Source organism: Amphiprion ocellaris, chromosome 23 (genome assembly GCF_022539595.1).
Source record: "Amphiprion ocellaris isolate individual 3 ecotype Okinawa chromosome 23, ASM2253959v1, whole genome shotgun sequence".
In the NCBI taxonomy this organism is placed as follows: Eukaryota; Metazoa; Chordata; class Actinopteri; family Pomacentridae; genus Amphiprion; species Amphiprion ocellaris.
In genome coordinates, this window is record NC_072788.1 from 24126057 (window position 1) to 24143869 (window position 17813).

General features: G+C 39.4%; 2 protein-coding genes across 5 annotated transcripts in view; one reads left to right on the forward strand and one right to left on the reverse strand.

Moving 5' to 3' along the window:
• The window catches only part of LOC111583237 (zinc finger protein 260-like), an 18349-nt gene extending 12250 nt beyond the window's left edge, over positions 1 to 6099 (forward strand). The window contains exons 6-7 of one of the 4 annotated variants that reach the window (XM_055007844.1): positions 1807 to 1878; positions 4791 to 6099. In XM_055007844.1, coding sequence (XP_054863819.1) covers positions 1807 to 1878; positions 4791 to 6009 — 1291 coding nt within the window. In that variant the 3' untranslated portion in view covers positions 6010 to 6099. The remainder of the gene's footprint in view (positions 1 to 1806; positions 1879 to 4790) is intronic. The other 3 variants (XM_055007845.1, XM_055007846.1, XM_055007847.1) reach the window with 3 other exon arrangements.
• A 7428-nt stretch (positions 6100 to 13527) lies between these two features.
• On the reverse strand, positions 13528 to 17172 carry LOC129348080 (uncharacterized). Its single transcript, XM_055007471.1, has 2 exons — positions 14230 to 17172; positions 13528 to 14153 (listed from the first exon to the last, which is right to left on the reverse strand). Exon 1 carries the CDS (start codon positions 17151 to 17153, stop codon positions 16275 to 16277), a length of 879 nt encoding a protein of 292 aa, XP_054863446.1. The 5' UTR covers positions 17154 to 17172; the 3' UTR covers positions 13528 to 14153; positions 14230 to 16274.
• Positions 17173 to 17813: the final 641 nt, after the last annotated feature.

Here is a 17813-nt window from a genome sequence, read left to right on the forward strand (position 1 = left end):
TTCTCTGTTAGTTTGAACCTTCAGACAGTCCAAGAACTGAAAATTTCTAAGTTCCTGAGTAGTTCTCTGTTAGTTTGAACCTTCAGACAGTCCAAGGACTGATATTTTCTAAGTTCCTGAGTACTTCTCTGTTAGTTTGAACCTTCAGACAGTCTGAGGACTGAAGTTTTAGAAGTTTCTCAGTACTTCTCTGTTAGTTTGAACTTTCTGGTTAACAGAAGCCTTAAAACTTGTGACTATGAGTCTTGATTTCACATTTAGATCATCCATCTGAGTTCTTCGCAGACCTTCACCTGTGGGTTTTTTAGAAATCCTTAACAAACTTTGATTCTCTTCACTGAACAGTAAAGTTTGTGGAGATCAGAAGGTAACATTAGTTTGATCCATGCCTTCAACTACTAGTAGACTTTATCTGGAAAGCAGTTTTCTGAAATGAGTTCTTAGTAAATCTGTCCACAATCAAACCAAGAACATAGAAAGAGGAAATGTTTGAAGAAACAACGTGATGTTTTCATTTCAGACTAGAAAACGCTTTAAGAACTTCTGTTTTTGCTCTTTTTGATCATTTTATTGTCTCTTCTGTTTAATTTGATCTTCTAAAATCTAACTGGTGTCTTTTCAAATGTTTTGTCTTTAGTTTGATTCTTCTTAAACATTTAGTTTTGCTCTTTTCTCACCTTTTATTCTTTTCTAATGTCTGATTTGATTTCTAAATGTTTTGTCTTTTTAATGTTTAATTGTTTTTTCAAATGTTTTATCGGCTTGTTTGAGTTTCTTTTTCTTTCCCAATATTTAATGTTTCGATTAAATCTTTAAGGTTTTTCTTTTTAAATGTTTTACCACCTTTTAATGTTTAATTTTCTTTTTAAATGCTTCATTGTATTTTCTGTTTAATTCCTATTTGAAGTTTTATTGTCTTTAAGATGTAGTTTTTCTTAACATTTAATTTTTTAATTAAATGTTTTGTCTTTTATATATAGTTAGTTATATATAGTTAAACATTAAATACAATTAAATTATATTAAACAGACAAAATATTTAATTAGATAATTCAACAAGATACAATACATGTAAGTATGAAATTCAAAAAAAATTTAAAAATACAAATATTAAAAATTACAGATAAAATATTTTCCACAATTAAACATTTAAAAAATACAATTAAACAAGAAGAATATTAAACATCTTTAAAAATGCAAAACATTTAATTAGATTATTAAACCTTTAAAAAGACAAAACATTTAATTAAAAAATTAAATGTTCAATTAGAAAATTACATCTTAAATTTCTTCAATCTTTTTAATAATAAAACTTTTAAAAAGTTTTATTGTATTAATTTTTTCCCTTTCATTTAATTGCTTTTTGTTATGTAGTTTATTTCTTTAATCATCTTTTTATATCAAGATTTTAACCCCAACCTTAAAAATGAAACAAACCCTTAAATCACAATGAAAATACTGCTGTTGTCACAATCATGAGTTAGTCAATTATTCAGTTTATCAATTCAACTTTATTTGTTTAGCACCTTTTACACAGATGACAAAACTAAACAAGCAAAGAGAAAAAAAACTATGCTAAAACTATGATTAAAACTCAATAACAAATTTAAAAAAAGATTTAAAATGGTAATAAAATATGTTGTGTTCAGGGGATGGAGGGAGTTTATTGAAGTCTTCTTGGGCTCACATGGGAAATCATTTAAAATATAAACTTGATATTCAGTCTAAGGAAACTGCAGAGCGACAGAAGAACCAACAATATCTCCTGTTTTCTCCTTTAATGAGTCGACTCTTCTTGTGCTTTCAGACCAAAGAACTACAGACTCTTCACAACCTGCTCAAACTCTTGGTACAGGACCTCACCACACGGGTCAAGAAGGTTTCTGTCTCATTTCTACTCTGAAGCTCACCTTCTCCTGCTCAAACTGCTGACAAATGTTTCTGCTGCTCTCAAGTCTGCTCTCCAGAACTTCCTAAAAACTCTCAAAGTCTCTTCTGCTGCAGGTTGCTTTGTAGAACTGTTCCAGAAAACCTCACTAAACCACATGGAGGGACCTCAAGATAGTCGTCCAAATGAAACCATACAAAAACCAAACTAGTACAACCCAAAGGCTAAAGTCTCCTGCAGCCTACCAGAGAACCTCTGAGAACAGAGAATCAGGACAGGAACTCTTACCTTCTGGACAACCAACGCTGGTTCTCAAACAAGAATACAGAATGTGTCTGACCAAAAACCTCTGAAGACTCACTACAGCCAAGATAAAGACACAACTCAGCTGCAGCAAATCCACTAATCACTGCACACATTAGCACCATGTGCTAACTGTGGCTAAAGAACCACATTTACCAAGACAACAATCCAGTACAAAGCCCTAAAACACACCAAGAAACACATTAAAGACGATTTTACTGCTGGAAGCTGCAAGCCAACGTCTAAAGAACAAACTCAAGCAACCGGAGCCAAACCCGGTTCTGTGGTGAAGTGAAGCAGAGGAAATGTTTGTCTGCAGCCACATAAAGCAGGAAGACAGTGAGCTGCTCAGGTGTTCCTGATAACACCAAGCTGCTCAGGTGTTCCTGATAACACCAAGCAGCCACCTGGACAGCCAATAGGAACACAGCTTCCTGGAAGTCCAGAGGGCTGGCTTAGTGAAGGAAATTTAGTTTAAAGTTGAAGCAGAAAGTTGACAAAGAAAGTTGAAAACCACCTTCTGATCCCTGAAATCTCTGAGTTTTCACACAAAGAACGCCTGAACATGTCAAACTGGTTCCATAGTAGAACCCTCATTGTAAAAACATCATACTATGGTGTGTTGCTCAAAAAACATTAGGACCCGGCTGTCAGGGGACAAACATGTAAGAAACATGAGAACAGAGAGAACCCAACCAGTAGGTCACAGTTTATCATCATCTAATCATCTCCTGAAGTCCATATGGTGAGAGACATCAGTATCTGGTTGTTCATTTACCAGAGGATGCTTAGAATCATGCTGATGTGGTCTGTACTCTACAGTATTTTAGTGACTCAATAAATGCCTAAGTTGTTTTTTTTTTAAATGCTTTTTAGTTTTTAATAAACATTTAATAGCCTATATGTAATCAATAAATGGCCTTTGCCTATCTTAAGAAAAATTCACTCAGAACTCTGATATGTTAACAGTACTAAATAAATCAATAAATACATGCATACACACAAAAATAAGTTAATACATTAACTGTGTTAAGATAAGATTTAGATTTAAAAAAAGTTGTTTATGTTCTTGCAGAATCCAGTATTGCTCACTGGTTGGTCATTACATTTTGTTAGTTTGATTTCACAGTTTAAAATGATGCCACCTCTTTTCAGACAGAACCTGTGATAATAAAACAATACAAAATTTTTAGTTCCGTGTTAATAAAGAACTTAAAGCTTTAAGTATGGCTAAATGCTTTTTTCAAAATTAAATATATCACTCCTTAGGTGGTAGTGGCCCCAAGTTCAGTAAAGTTGGAAAGATATTCACAGATTTGGACTTCCAGCATCAATAACTCATTAGATATAGGTTGTGAAAACATAAACGGTGCCTCTTTCCCATTGTTGCAAGGCAGACAATGTGCTACAAGCCCAGTTTTATCAAAAGTAGCTGTCTTTCAAGCTACAGGAATAACATTGGTGTCTATGGAGTGAACAGGGTCCGTCTGCAATTTGCAAAACCGCTGCAACAGTAAAGAGAGACAAATATTCAATAACTTCACTCTTATACATTGTAGTGTCACTAAAATCACTGCAGCCTTCAACTGGCTCCTGTTGACAAAGTGTTTTAACAGAAATGTAAATGCTGTAATTTGATTCTTTTAATGAACCATGTAACTTGAATGGATGTGATGCTGGTGTGACCACAGTGAACACGTCTGATGTTGCTCACAGTGGTCCAAGGGAACGCTCAGGGAGTTTGTGTGTTTGCTCACACTCAGACTGAAAAATTAGAGGGAATATTGAACCGATCGTAATATCCCCCCGCCCCCGTCGACCGTTAGGAACCAAGCCGGAAATTCTGCTCCTTTCCCCCTTAGCTCACCGCCAGAAACGGACCGAACAGAATATTCGAGTCGTTCCTCCGTCCGTTAACACCCCCCACTACCCCCACGTTGGCTGTTACGGAGCGGACCGAATATTCGGATTTTCGTCATTAATAGGGCCCGAATATCCGGAGCCCACAAACTGCTATTCGGGCCAGCCCTAGTAAGGTATGATGGTGACGTGCAAACTTATTGCAAGAGAATGCAAAAGTTTTGTCAGATGTAAAAGTAGTAGTCCTGAGACAGGACAGGGGATGCAAAAAATATTGCATGGAAATGAGAAAGTATTGCGAGAGGACACAAAGTTTATACAAGGAGATGCAAAAGGTGGAAGGCCAAAGTAATGCAAGACGATGTGTACGTGTCAAGGTAACACAAAAGCATTGCAAGGAGACGCAAAAGTATTCTAAGATATATAAGTACTGCCGACCTATTGTTGTTTGGGAAAATGTATTGAAGTTAAACGCGAAAGTATGCCAAGGAGATGTGCAGATATTGTGAGGTAACACCAAATTATCGCAAGGGTCCTCAGGTAGCAAAATATTGCGCAACAACTCAACAATATTACGAAGAAATGTAAAAGTCAAAAATATTCTCACTGTGACCATTAGCTGATCAGTTACTTGTTGCAGCTCTTGAGGCAGCTTGCGTGGTTTATGCACCTGAATCTGATGAATTGTTCATGTCGTGTTTTATTACGTTAATCCATTTATTTCTGCTTTGTTTCCTCAGCAGCCCTATTCAGGAGGTCGAAGGCAGCACATTAAGCACCGTTTCACACCAACGAGACGTGGAAACTGAGGAAGCTGCTGAAGAAGAACCGACTCCAGCTGAGGGTAAAGCAGAAGATAGTGATGATGATGAGAAGGACGAAGAACGAGGAGAAGAGAGTGATGACATCTGGAAACCAGATAAGAGCGATGAGAAGGTAAAGAAAACCAAACTGCGATCAAAGAAATGCAAAGTCAAACGTTGTGGCGCCGCTGCTTTCTGCTGCAGGATCTGTGGAGCTCTGCACCAATCAGAGGTCTCGCTGGTCAAACACGCCTGGACTCACGAGGACGATTTGGTTTGTGGTGCTTGTGGCGAGCATTCAGAGTCTGAGGACGCCTTAAAGGATCATCTTCAAAGTAGCCACAAAACTGAAGCCTGTCACATCTGTGGAGAATCTTTCCTCAGCGCTTTCAGCCTGAACGAACATGTGGCCGCTCACTCGGGGGAGAAACCGCACGAATGCAGCATTTGCCGCCGTACATTTGCTCTGAAGGCGACACTGGAGCATCACGAGAAACTCCACCAGGCGGGAAAACAGTTAAAAACGAACCTCAGGACTCACGGCAACAGGAAGTCGCACCTCTGCGGCGTGTGCGGTAAATCCCTCAGCGACTACCGATCTTTATCCCGCCACAAGATGACCCACTCAGGGGAGAGACCGCACAGCTGCCAGATCTGTGGGAGGTGTTTCAAACTGCCGGGAACTCTGAGGCAACACGAGAAGATCCATACGAACCGAGAGCGTTCGTACCTCTGCGACGTCTGCTGCAAGATGTTCCTGACCGCCAAGCAGCTGCAGATCCACATGAGGACGCACACCAACGAGAAACCGTACCACTGCGGCGAATGCGGCCGCGGCTTCACCACCAAAGGGCCGCTGACAGTGCACATGCGAGTTCACACCGGAGAGGCACCGTACCGCTGCCCCGTCTGCGGCTGGTCCTTCAAGCGCAAGACCAACCTGGACAACCACGTGGCAATCCATTCAGGCGTCAAACCGTTTGTGTGTGGGATTTGTGGGAAGGCGTGCGCTCGTAAAACGTATTTAACCGTCCACATGAGAACGCACAACGGAGAGAGACCATATAAATGCACCATCTGCGAGAAAGCCTTCACCCAGAGCCACTGTCTGAAAACGCACATGAAGAGCCACCAGGCGGAGGAAAACGCAACGTGAACAGTTAAATTATTGTCCTTTTCTCTGTTTCATTTCATATTTCTTCTGATTGTAAATACGTACGTGTCCAATAATAAAATCTTGGCTGCAGTTTGTGTCTGACGGTGAAATCAATTGTACAGCTGTGGTTCAAACAGAAAACAAAGAGATTACAGTAGCAGTATCAATGTCAACTTCTGGGATTCTGCAAAAATTTTAAAAAAGGCAAAATTATTAAAACTTTGTCATCTACAAGAGAGAACATCAGGCACGTTCCCAGCTAACTTTACAAGTTCTAGGAACTGTTGAAAGAAAATGTTTGAATCAAATATCCTAAGAAAGTTTTACGAATATTTTCTTTTTCACTGGTGTTCCTATGAAGCTGATATAAAGTTTTAATGTCAACATTCAAAGGACGTTGTCAGGAACACAGATTATGTTCCACAATGACAAAGGAAAAAGGTTCGTGAGGCCTGTTTATAAAACATTCCTGAGAATTATGTATTTTGAAAAAGTAGAACATTTTCCCTGCAATGTTCCAAGGATATTTTCTGGATGTTATTGAGGACCATAGTACAGAATGTTCCTCTATAAAACATTCTCACAATGTTCTACAATAGGATAAGAGGAACATTCTTAAACTAACATTCAGCAAATGTTTTCCAGAAGTTCTTGAGGCCTCAGATGACAGAATATTTTTATACAGAAAGTTTTATAACGTTCCTGTAATGTGATAAATTAAGGGTGAAACGTTCTGCCTCTTTGTTGACTGAACACGTTAGAGAACGTTCTATAAGAACTTTCCTTAACCCCAACCCTAAAGTTCTTCCTTCATTGTCATTGTGGAACATTGTTGGAATGTTTTATAGGTTCTATTGTGTGTTCTCTCAACAGCATCCTCCGAATCTTGCAGCTAAATGTTCCACCTTTATTAATTTATCGCAGTGTAGGAACTTCTTTTAAAGAACATTCTGTCATCTGAGGTCTTAACATCTTGCAAATGTCTTTTTGAAATGTTGCGTCTAGAACATCCTTCATTTATCACAGTGGAATTGTTTTACTAAAGAACGTTCTGTAATGTGTTGTCTCAACAATAAAGGTAGAATGTTCCACCTTTACAGGAGCGGTATAAAACGCTCTGAATATAAACGTTCTGTCATCTGTGGCCTCGAGAACATTTGGAAAATATTATTTGTTGAATGTTGCTTCGAGAACATCCTTCCTTTATCATAGAACATCATCCTCTGAATGTTGATGTTCAAACTTTATAATGCAATCATAGAAACATTACTGGAAATGAAAGTCTCAAAAGTCTTAGAACTTGTTGGTAATGTCTCAGCGTTGTGGGAATGTTCTCTGATACCTTGAGTGAACTCTGCAGGTTACATCAGGAACAAAGTGATTTGCATGAAGCTCTCAGTGAATCTGCTTTAGTTCCTCATTTGAATGGATGCCAGCGACTGGAAACACTTCATTACTTCTGATTTGTATCTTTTTCTGCCTTCCCTGAGCAAGAGACCAGTGTTTAGAAGCAAAGTTACTTTGCATAAAGTAAAGAAGAACATTAAGTAAAGACTTGCAAACTTGATGCAAGTTTTTGGAATGTTTTGCTTGTTAGTGGAAAGAAAACGTCTAAAATACACATTTACATTAGTTCATATTTAATGGGATACTACCTCATTTGCATATTTTAATGTAAAAATTCAAAAATTAAATGAATGATTTGCAAACTAATTAGAATAAATCCACAAACTACCGCAAACAAAAACTGCACTTCTTAAACGTCAACAGAGGGAACGCATTAATCACTTAATAAAAATGTTGTAATACATCAGCAGAGTTTCTCTTCACTGTTATCTGATCCATAAACACCTTAAAACAGAATAGAATGAGCAGCAACACACTTTGTTTTTTTACTGGAATAATGGACAGATTTACTTTGATTGTGCCACAGTGAGGTCAGATTTCAGGAGCAGCAACAATTTGAATAAAAGTTCAATAATCTCTGCTGCGGTTCTCCAGAGAAAAACAAACACACAAATATCTGAAACATCACAACATTTATTCCTTTAGTGAAACACAATAAAATCATATCATCTACAGCAACCTCAGAATATTAATTATCATACATCAACTCTATGAATATTTACCATAATTAAATATCAAACCAGGCATCAACATGATAGTTTTTTATATATATAAAAATGTGTGTGTATATATATGTATACATATATATATATATGTATACATATATATATATATATATATATATATATATATATATATATATATATATATATATATATATATATATATATATATATATATATATATATATACATACATATATATATATATATATATATATATATATATCAACCAAATGCAACCAAATAAGACAAAATTACAAAATAGAATACAAATTGGGAAATTGTTTTTTCTTCCACATTTCAAACTTACAATATCCACGTTCTTTTTTTATTTATTTTTTTGTTTGTTTGTTTTTTTATTCTTGGCGGTATTTTATCTAATTTCATAGAAAGTCTTAGCTTTTGTTGTTTTTGTGAATTTGTAAATATTTCTCAAAAAATCTAAAAAATTTCCACATTTTGTTCTCATGAATATAGACTCTTTTTTGTTGAAAATTTCCAACTTTAATCTGAGCGAACATCTAAGTTTTTCTTTGTGATTTTGTGAGTTTTTCTTCTTAAATGTGAAACTTTGCCGGAAAATACAATTTTTTTTCTTGTGAATTTACACTTTGACTTCAGAAAATATATAATTTTTTTAATGTACATTTTGGACTTTGAGTTTTTTCTTAAAAATTTTGAGTTTTCTCCATAAATGTTGTAAAACTTTAATCTCAGAAAACGCTTAAATTTTCATCTCATAAACATACAACTTTAAACTCACAGGCTATTTTTTTTGTCTGTTTTTTAGTTTGTTGTTTTATTTTCTCAGTTATAATGTACAATTTTCATCTCAGAAATTTCCTTTTTGACCTCAGAAAATATGTTTTGGTAACTTATGACTTTAATCTCTGAGGGTTTTTCTGTTTGTTAAAAATGTACTCTTATCTCTTTTTATCTTTTTTTTGAGGGGTTAAGTTTAAGGCTTTATTTTCAGAGAATATTCAAAAATTTTCTCGGAATTTTTTTAAAAATTAGTTTTCGTGTTAAAACTTCAAGCTCACAGATTGTTCTTTTTTGTAAATTAACCGCTTTAATCTCAGTGAAAACCTGTGTGTTTTCTCGTGAACTTAATTTAGTTTATTCTCATAGATATAAAACTTTTTGGGGCAAATTTATCACTTCAGTCTCAGAGAATATCCTGGGGGTTTTTTTGTAATAAATTGGTGATTTTTGTGGGCGGTGATTGAGACGTTTTTATTTTTGTGTTCCCCTGAAACACTGAAACGTCAGTTTTCCTGCTCGCTGCAGGAACAGCAGCGGCAGCACGAAGCTGCTGGGAAGACTGAACCAGTTTGCAGATAGAAGCATCGCACACAACACGGCGTCGCCCAGCGTGGAGAAGGTCAGAATTGTGCTTGCGAGAAACGCGGCAAAAAACACCCACAGCGTTCCCGTTATGGCCAGAACGCTATGGAAGGCCCTCAGCTTTGATTGGTCAACCCGCTCCCTGGCCCCACCCCCTTCCCGCGGCCCCGGACGATTCAGAACACGAAGAACGGCGATGCTGCAGAAAGTGACCACAGCTAAGGCGGAGACTAGAAACACCGACAGGGAGATGCTCGGAATACTCGGGTAGGTAAAGGCCACAACGCCGCTCCAGCTGAAGGTCAGCAGCCAAACGGAGGTGATGCTGATGTTCCTGATCCTGACTCCGCCCCCCTGCCTCAGCTCCAGATAGGTGACCGGGTGAACCACCGCCAGGTAGCGCTCCCCACAGGTGAGGACATGGAACAGCGTCCCTCCGGGAAACACACTAAACAGAAGGTAGTGACTCGCCGTGATCATCTTGTAGAGACGCATGTAGGCGCCGCAGCACAAGGCGATCCAACCTGCTGTGTTGATCAGCTGCATGACCTCTATGTTGTAGGTGAAGACGTCGCTGTGACTCACAAAACGCTGCTGCCGCCGGTAACCAAGGTGGATGACGAAGATGGACAGAGGCAGGAGCAGCGACAGTCTGGCGGCGGTGAGGGTGGTGATGATGAAAGTGCCGGAGGTGGAAACTGTGCAGCGAAATAGCAGACTGGACGAATCACTGGAGGAGTTCAGTGCCATTATGGGAAAACTCAAAGGCCTGGAGAAGAGCAGAGGCGGAGGGATGATGAAATGTTAATGGTTTAGAAACTGCCTGGGGAGGGATGAGTCAGGGTGTTATAAGACTTATCAAACTACCCGCAAACAGATGACATTACAGGGCATTAGGTGTGAAACTACCTGGGGAGGGACAGTTCAAGGTCCTAACTGTTTTAAAACTGCTGGGGTGGGTTGACTTGCTGTGTTAATTGCTGTGAAACTGCTGTAAAACGAAATTGTTGTTAATTGCGGTGTGACTTAATGTGTTTTAAACTCCACAGGGAGGGATGACTCTAACTTGATGGTTGTGAAGTTGTCTGGGAGTAAGTGTATAGTTTGCTGTGAAACTGTCTGGGGAACAGTAGTTCAAAGTGTCAGTAGTTTTTAAATTACTTTGGGAGAGATGAGTCATTTGGTGATGACTGTAACTACAGAAAACTGCTTAGAGACGGATGTTTCCCTGTTAATTGCTGTGAAACTGCCCAGGGAAAGATCACATGCTACTTTAATGGTTGTAAAACTGCCTGGGGAGGGATTATTCACCAAATTAATGGTTGTGAAACTGTCAGGGTAAACTGCTTCGGGAGGGATATCTTACTGTGTTAATTGCTGTGAAACTGCCTGGGGAGGAATGACTTGCTACGTTAATAGTTGTGAAACTGCCTCGGGTGAAATGCCTGTTTGTGTTAATTGCTGTGAAAATGCCTGGGGAAGGATGCCTCAAGGCGTTACTGGTTAAAGCTACCTGGAAAGGGACAGCTTACATTGTGTTCGTGATTGTAAAACTACCTGGGGAGGGATGGCTTGCTGCATCAATGGTTCTGAAACTGCAGAAAGATGAATTGATCACTGAGGCAATTGCTATGAAACTGCCTGGAGATGGACGACTCAAGGTGTTCATGGGTATAAAAGTGCCTGGAGAGGGACGGTTCACTCTGTTAATGGTGATGAAACTGCCTGAGAAGGGATGACTTGTCAAGTTATTAGTTATGGAGCTACCCAGGACAGGATGACTCGCTACATTATTGGTTGTGAAAGTACCTGGAGATCAATGACTCAAATCTTAATGGTCATGAAACTACCTGGGGAGGGATAACATACTGTGTTAATTGCTGTGAAACTGCCTGGAGATGGATAACTCAAAGTGTTCAGGGGTATAGAAGTACCTGGAGAGGGACTGTTCACTCTGTTAATGGTGATGAAACTACCTGGGGATGTGTGACTCGCTTTACTTGTGGCTGTGAAAACACCTGGGGGGTGGGGATTACTTATCAAGTTATTTGCGAAACTACCCACTGCATTAATCATTGTGAAATTACCAGGGGAAGGACGACTTGCTATCTTAATGGCCGTAAAACTACCTGGGGAGGGATGAGTCAAGCGTTTAATTGGTGTGAAACTGCGTCAGGTAGGATGACTCACTGCATTAATCATTGTGAAATTACCAGGGAAAAGATGACTGTAAAACTGCCTGGGGTGGATTCATTGCTATGGTAATGGTTGGAAAACTTCCCAGGGGTTAAATATTCAGAGTTATTGGTTGTGAAACTGCTGAGGGAAGGAAGATGTACTACTTTAATGGCTGAGAAACTACATGTGAAGGGATATCTCGAGATAATTCTGCTAAAACTGTCTGGGGAGGGATCTCAGGACTATACTATGAGTACTTGATAAGTGGTTCACTCTTCTCTGAAATTGTCTGTCGTTTCTGTCCAGTAGCTATTTAAATTGAACACCAGAGCTAGCTAATGTTGCATGAAGCTACCTCAACCAAACTCACGTTAGCATCTAATGTGGCCATTAACTTTGCTGTATTTTTACTTGGCTAAAATCATAGGTTGTTATACTGAGTCTTATAATTTAGCAGCCCATGTCCTAGAATTCAGCGCTACAGTTACACCGTTCCGGAAATTAAGGTCCCATTAAAGGAACACAGACGATAAGTAAGGTATGATTTATGGCGGGGCTACCTTGTGATTAACAGGTTTCATAGGTGTCTGTAATTAGCTTTGTGTTGTTTCTCAAAACTCTTTAATATTGTTACTGAAAAACCTTCACAAGATACTAAAACTTCATCTATTAAGAGTGTCAGTTGCTGTTAGTAACTTTGAACACAAGGAAGAGATGGACTATCCTAATCTATGGGTTCCGTCATAATTGTATAATTGTTGTAATAATGGGTTCATGGTGGGGGTTAGGTTTAGGCTATTCAATTTTTAGATTTTATTTTGGTTTTGTCAGCAGCCAATTCATTCATCATCATCACAGTCAGCAACAGCAAAATTAGCAAGAGTTAATAGTTTCATTAAAAAAAACTGTCAAAATGTCAAACAAGCATCTGCAGTTTATGGTGCTGAATTTTCCAGTAAAAACACAAAACATCCAAATTTAAATTCACATATTAAGAAAAGAAAATGTTTCTATGCACAGTTTAGCCATCAACCAGAAAGTAACTAGGTATTTAGCAATCATTCAGATTTTGACTTTACTTTTTATGTTTTTTAAAAAGATAACTCACCCAAGCCGTTGTTTCTGGTCGACTCTTCTCGTCCTCAAACTCACGATAGACGACTGTTGGCCAGGATCTGGACATGTAATAATAAATACGATGAACCAAAGTGTGTGATGGGAGTGTTCGTTAATGATGCTGTTGAAGTGAACAACAGGTGAGAGCAGATCTGTGTGGATTTAGGAGTTTTTTTACGCTAAATTAAAGCAGGCAAATTCATTGATTCTTCCTCACAGAGCTCGGATCACACGTTCAGCAGCAACATTTGAATATCAACTCAATAATCTCTGCATCAGTTCATGTGTGTTAAAAGATGGAGTGACCAAAACAAACACATTTACACCTGAGAGTAACCATGGAGATGTTTATTCATTTATAATTCACTGATTATGTTACGTTTTTCTTTGAGGCTCAGGAACAGAGACCGAGACAAAGCTGAAGCCAACAAGAATACTTTTATTGACAAGCGTAGGGACCACAAGACTACAACTCCCAGTAGCTGGTCCCCCGGAAACAGGAACTGGAAAAAAAAACCACACGATATACCAGGGCAAGGAAGTCCCTAGTGGCGGGTGGACGAAAAGGTCATTTCTAATTCAGAAATGCAGACTCAAAGCGAAGGAGCCAGTAGGCTCACTAGAAAAACTCAACGTAGGCTCAAAGCTGTTGAGCAACTAAGCTCGCTAAAAAGCAGAACGCAGACTCTAATGGAAGAGCAGCTAAGCTCACTCGAAAACAGAACGCAGACTCAAAGTGGAAGAGCAACTAAGCTCACTAAGAGAACACAATGCTGACTCAGAGCGAAAGAGCGACTAAGCTCACTAGAGAACAGTACGCAGACTCAAAGCTGTAGAGCAACTAAGCTCACTAAGAAAACACAATGTAGACTCAAAAGCAAAAGAGCAACTCAGCTCACTAGAAAACAGTACGCAGACTCAAAGCTGTAGAGCAACTAAGCTCACTAGAAAACACAATGCTGACTCAGAGCGAAAGAGCCACTAAGCTCACTAGAAAACAGAACGCAGACTCAAAACGGAAGAGCGACTAAGCTCACTAAGAAAACACAATGTAGACTCAAAAGCGAAAGAGCAACTAAGCTCACTAGAAAACAGTACGCTGACTCAAAGCGGAGGAGCTACTAAGCTCTCAAAAAACAGAGTCTCCGGTAATGTTAAACTAAATCCCTCTAAATACCTCTACCTGGCTCGTGCTGGGGACGGACAGCTGACTAGGGAAGGGAGTAACGGGCTGAAGGTAAAAGCAGCGACGGCAGAATGGAGTCCCGACTGAAGCTGGCGAGTGGGTGGCGAGGATTCCAGTGTCTGCTTGGAACTGTAGTTGTAGGGGAGTCCAGAGAGATGGTTTGGCCACAGGAGCAGGTGAGGTTCCAACTGAAAGGAAGAAAACCAGATTACAAAAACATCCAACTTTAGGTTTGGCTAGATTGAACAAAACGGCAGAACTGACGATGTGCATTCACAATCCGGCATCCAAGTGGTGACTGGCGTCCGAATATATAGAGAGGAGGTGGAAGGCTGACTGGCTCCGACACACCTGTTCCTGCTTTAGCTGACTGCCCCTGATTGTTCACCTGCCGCCGCTGCCACAACACTCAGGATACCTAAAAAGGAAAAACACACAAAAGGAGGGAGGAGCCCTAGCCAGAGCCTGCTGGAGCAGCCCTGACAGATTAGTACAGACAGAATAATTACTTGACAAAAAAAAATTACCAAATTCTGAAGACGTAAAGCCCCTTACTTATGAAAAGTCGAGTTTACATTGATGTCATTGAGTCTTTATCAATGGTTCATTTTGTGCAGCAAGGCAAACATTTAACAGGACTATATTTATATGAAATCTTAGGACACCAGTCACCGAATTGCAATTTTAGTTGACAAATTCCAACAAATCTCCAAAATGTTTTGTTGGTCCAGGTTTTCTGACAGTTCTGTTATTTTTGCTGATCATAAAAGCTGCAAAACAGACAAAACACACCATAATTATCACGTCAAAGTGGAAACATGCAAGATTCTGATTCTGTGGAGTATCAGAAATCATGTTTTTTTTTCTTTGTTTTAATCTCAGCGAAGGGCACTGTGAGGTCAATGCATCAATCAGTAAGTTCCAGTGGATTTTATATACAGAATACAACAGAAGAGAGTACTGTACATCGCTGTGCAATGTCACATGAATGTAAAAAGATTCAAACTTGTATCACCTCTCAAAAATTGCATTATTTCCAAGCTGTAACAGCTTTTGCTTTTATGAACAACACAGAACAAATTCTTTAAAAAGACTGTATTGAAAATTCAGCCCCTAAGTAGAGACTCAATGCAGTAAAAGTGAATCCACTAAACCAAATCCACCTTTGGTTTCCGATCAGCCTAACTGCATGAACATGGTTCTAAAATGAGCCTCGAACAGCAGAACTTTCTTAGTTTTGGCCATGAGGACTGTGTTTATATGTCTTCATCATGGCTCCACATGGAAAAGAACTGCAAGAAACTCTGATTTCCTTTGATAGCCCCTGAGCCAAGTCTGAAGCAGCTGCCATCTGTTTTTCACAGCTAGACTGTGAAAGTTGAAGGACGACCACTGCAGCCATGATTAGTGGTTCTATGGCTCCTTCTATACCTCCTGATTACTGCTGATATTTAGGTGATCATCCTGGATCATTTTCTATCTTTGTAAAAGAATCACAGTCAGATTTTTCAGTTCCTCTGTTCAATCCTTTTTCCTGTGGAGCCATGATGAAGACATAGACACAGTCCATAGATCCAGAACTGACAAAGTTCTGCTTATCACAGTGCATTTTAGAACCATGTTCAAGATAAACAACATTGCTTGTTGTCTGGCATAAAACTTCCAGATGAAAGTTTACTAAAGGACATGAGAAGAAGCCTGATGGATGCAGGAGAACATTCTTTGGTCAGATGAAGATAAATGAGTTGGGCTCAGATGGAGTCCAGCATGCTTAGTGTGAACCTGACCAGGACTACCACAGTGAATGAATAGTCCTGACAGTGAAGCACGGAGGTGGGAGCATCATAATATTAGAAAACTTCTGAAATGTTTCAAAATGTAAATTGTGCTTATTTCCATTAACTGCTATGGAGTAAATAAATTAGGAGGGGATGCTGCAGTGTACATTAGCAAACAGAGTAAAAGAAGCTATAAACAAAACTATTTTTTTGATAAGAAAATCTCAAAGAAAAAGAAAAACAACACCACTTTGTCCACGTACAAGAAAGAGATAAAAGTTCTTCAGTAACTGTTTTCAATCAGGTTTCTTTTCCCTCCAGGTAGAAACAGCTGATTGGTCATGTGACTTACAAGATGTTTGCATCCCCCATGAGGCTCATTAACTCTTTTACAAATTGTCTAAAACCAAATCAGGTAAATGAAGGAACTTCTTTTGCAAACTTGAGGATATTTTCTAAATTGACCGTTTCCATCAATCTTTTTCTCGTGCTATTTCAAATGTACGTAAGAATACATTGATGGAAATGTTGCTATTTTTTGACTGAACAGCAACATGTGAGTATTTGAGCTCTGTGCAGGAACAGCAGCGGTATCACCAAGCTGCTGGGCAAACTGAACCACATCGCAGACGTCAGAACCAAACAGCGATCGCTGTAGCTCAGCAGTGCTGAGGCAATCAGAGAGACACTAACAAGATCCCTGACAAACAGCACCAGCAGCACTGCTGTTATAGCCATGATAGTGTGGAGAGCCCTCTGCTTTGATTGGTCAACCTGCTCCCTGTCCCCGCCCCCCTCCCCCGGCTTTGGACGAATGAGAGCACAGAGAACAGAGATGCTGCAAAAAGTGATAACTGTAAAGTAAAAGGTCAAAATACAGAAAAATATACTGTAGATAGCATCAAAGACATTAGTGAAAACGACTCCACTGCATCCAAAGCACAGCAGCCAAATACACCCGATGCAGATGTTTCTGATCCGTATTCCACCTGCCTGCTTCAGCCCCCGGTAGGTGACGGGGTGGACCACAGCCAGGTAGCGCTCCACACAGGTCAGGACGTGGAACAGCATCTCGCCAAACGCCGTGACTCCTGCAAGAGAGAAACCAACCACAAACAAACGCGGGAGGTAGAATCCGCAAAGGTAGACGACGTTTCCGGAAAACCCGATGAGCTCCATGACGGCCAGGTGGAAGGTGAAGATGTCAGAGTGACTCACAGCAGCGAAGGAGCGCTGCCGCCGCCATCTCTGGTGCCCCAGGTGGAGGATGAAGATGGAGAGAGGGATGATGAGGACGGATTTGGTGAAGATGCAGGAGGAGGCGCAAACGGTCGCCGCAAAGTTGCTTTCAATGCAGAGTAAGAACGTATTAAGGACAAAGGAGTTGGAGGAGGACGAGTTGGTGGACATGTCAGCCGGATGTTGATGGAAACCTGAAGAGAAGAATCAGAGAGGTTTCATCAGAGTGGTTCTACTGTTTGTTTAACTCTGGGGATGAACTGAATTTAAAAGTACACTTCTTCATTATTGTTGCAGTAGCAGCAAAAACTGTACCAAAGCCTCACTGATGTTTTAGCAACAAGCTCGATTTCACACTAAGTCTGGAGCTGAACTTGAACGCTTCTGTTGGACGAAACAAGATGATTAGATGTTCAGATCTGACCTCCTAAAGCTGGGGGGTCAAACATGCCACATTAACTGCAGATTGTAAATTAGTAAAAAATTTAAAAGAAATTTTAGACATTGACCATCAAGTAAAATACTAGATTGCTCATTGTTCTTTTGTCGGTTTGTGTCTCATTTTTGTTGTATTTTGTTTGACTTTTGTCGTTTGTCTCATGTTTTTGTCGTTTTGTTTCTCACTTTTGTCCTTTTGTGTTTCCTTTTTGTCTCACTTGTGTTCCTTGTTTTATTTTTGTAATTTTGTGTTTTGGTTGATTCGTTGTTTTGTGTATCATTTGTGTCGTTTTGTGTTTTTTTGTTTTGTTTTGTGCTTTTTTGTCATTTTGTTTCTCACTTTTGTCATTTTTTGTCTTGTGTCATTTGTGTAATTTTTTGTCTCGTTTTTGT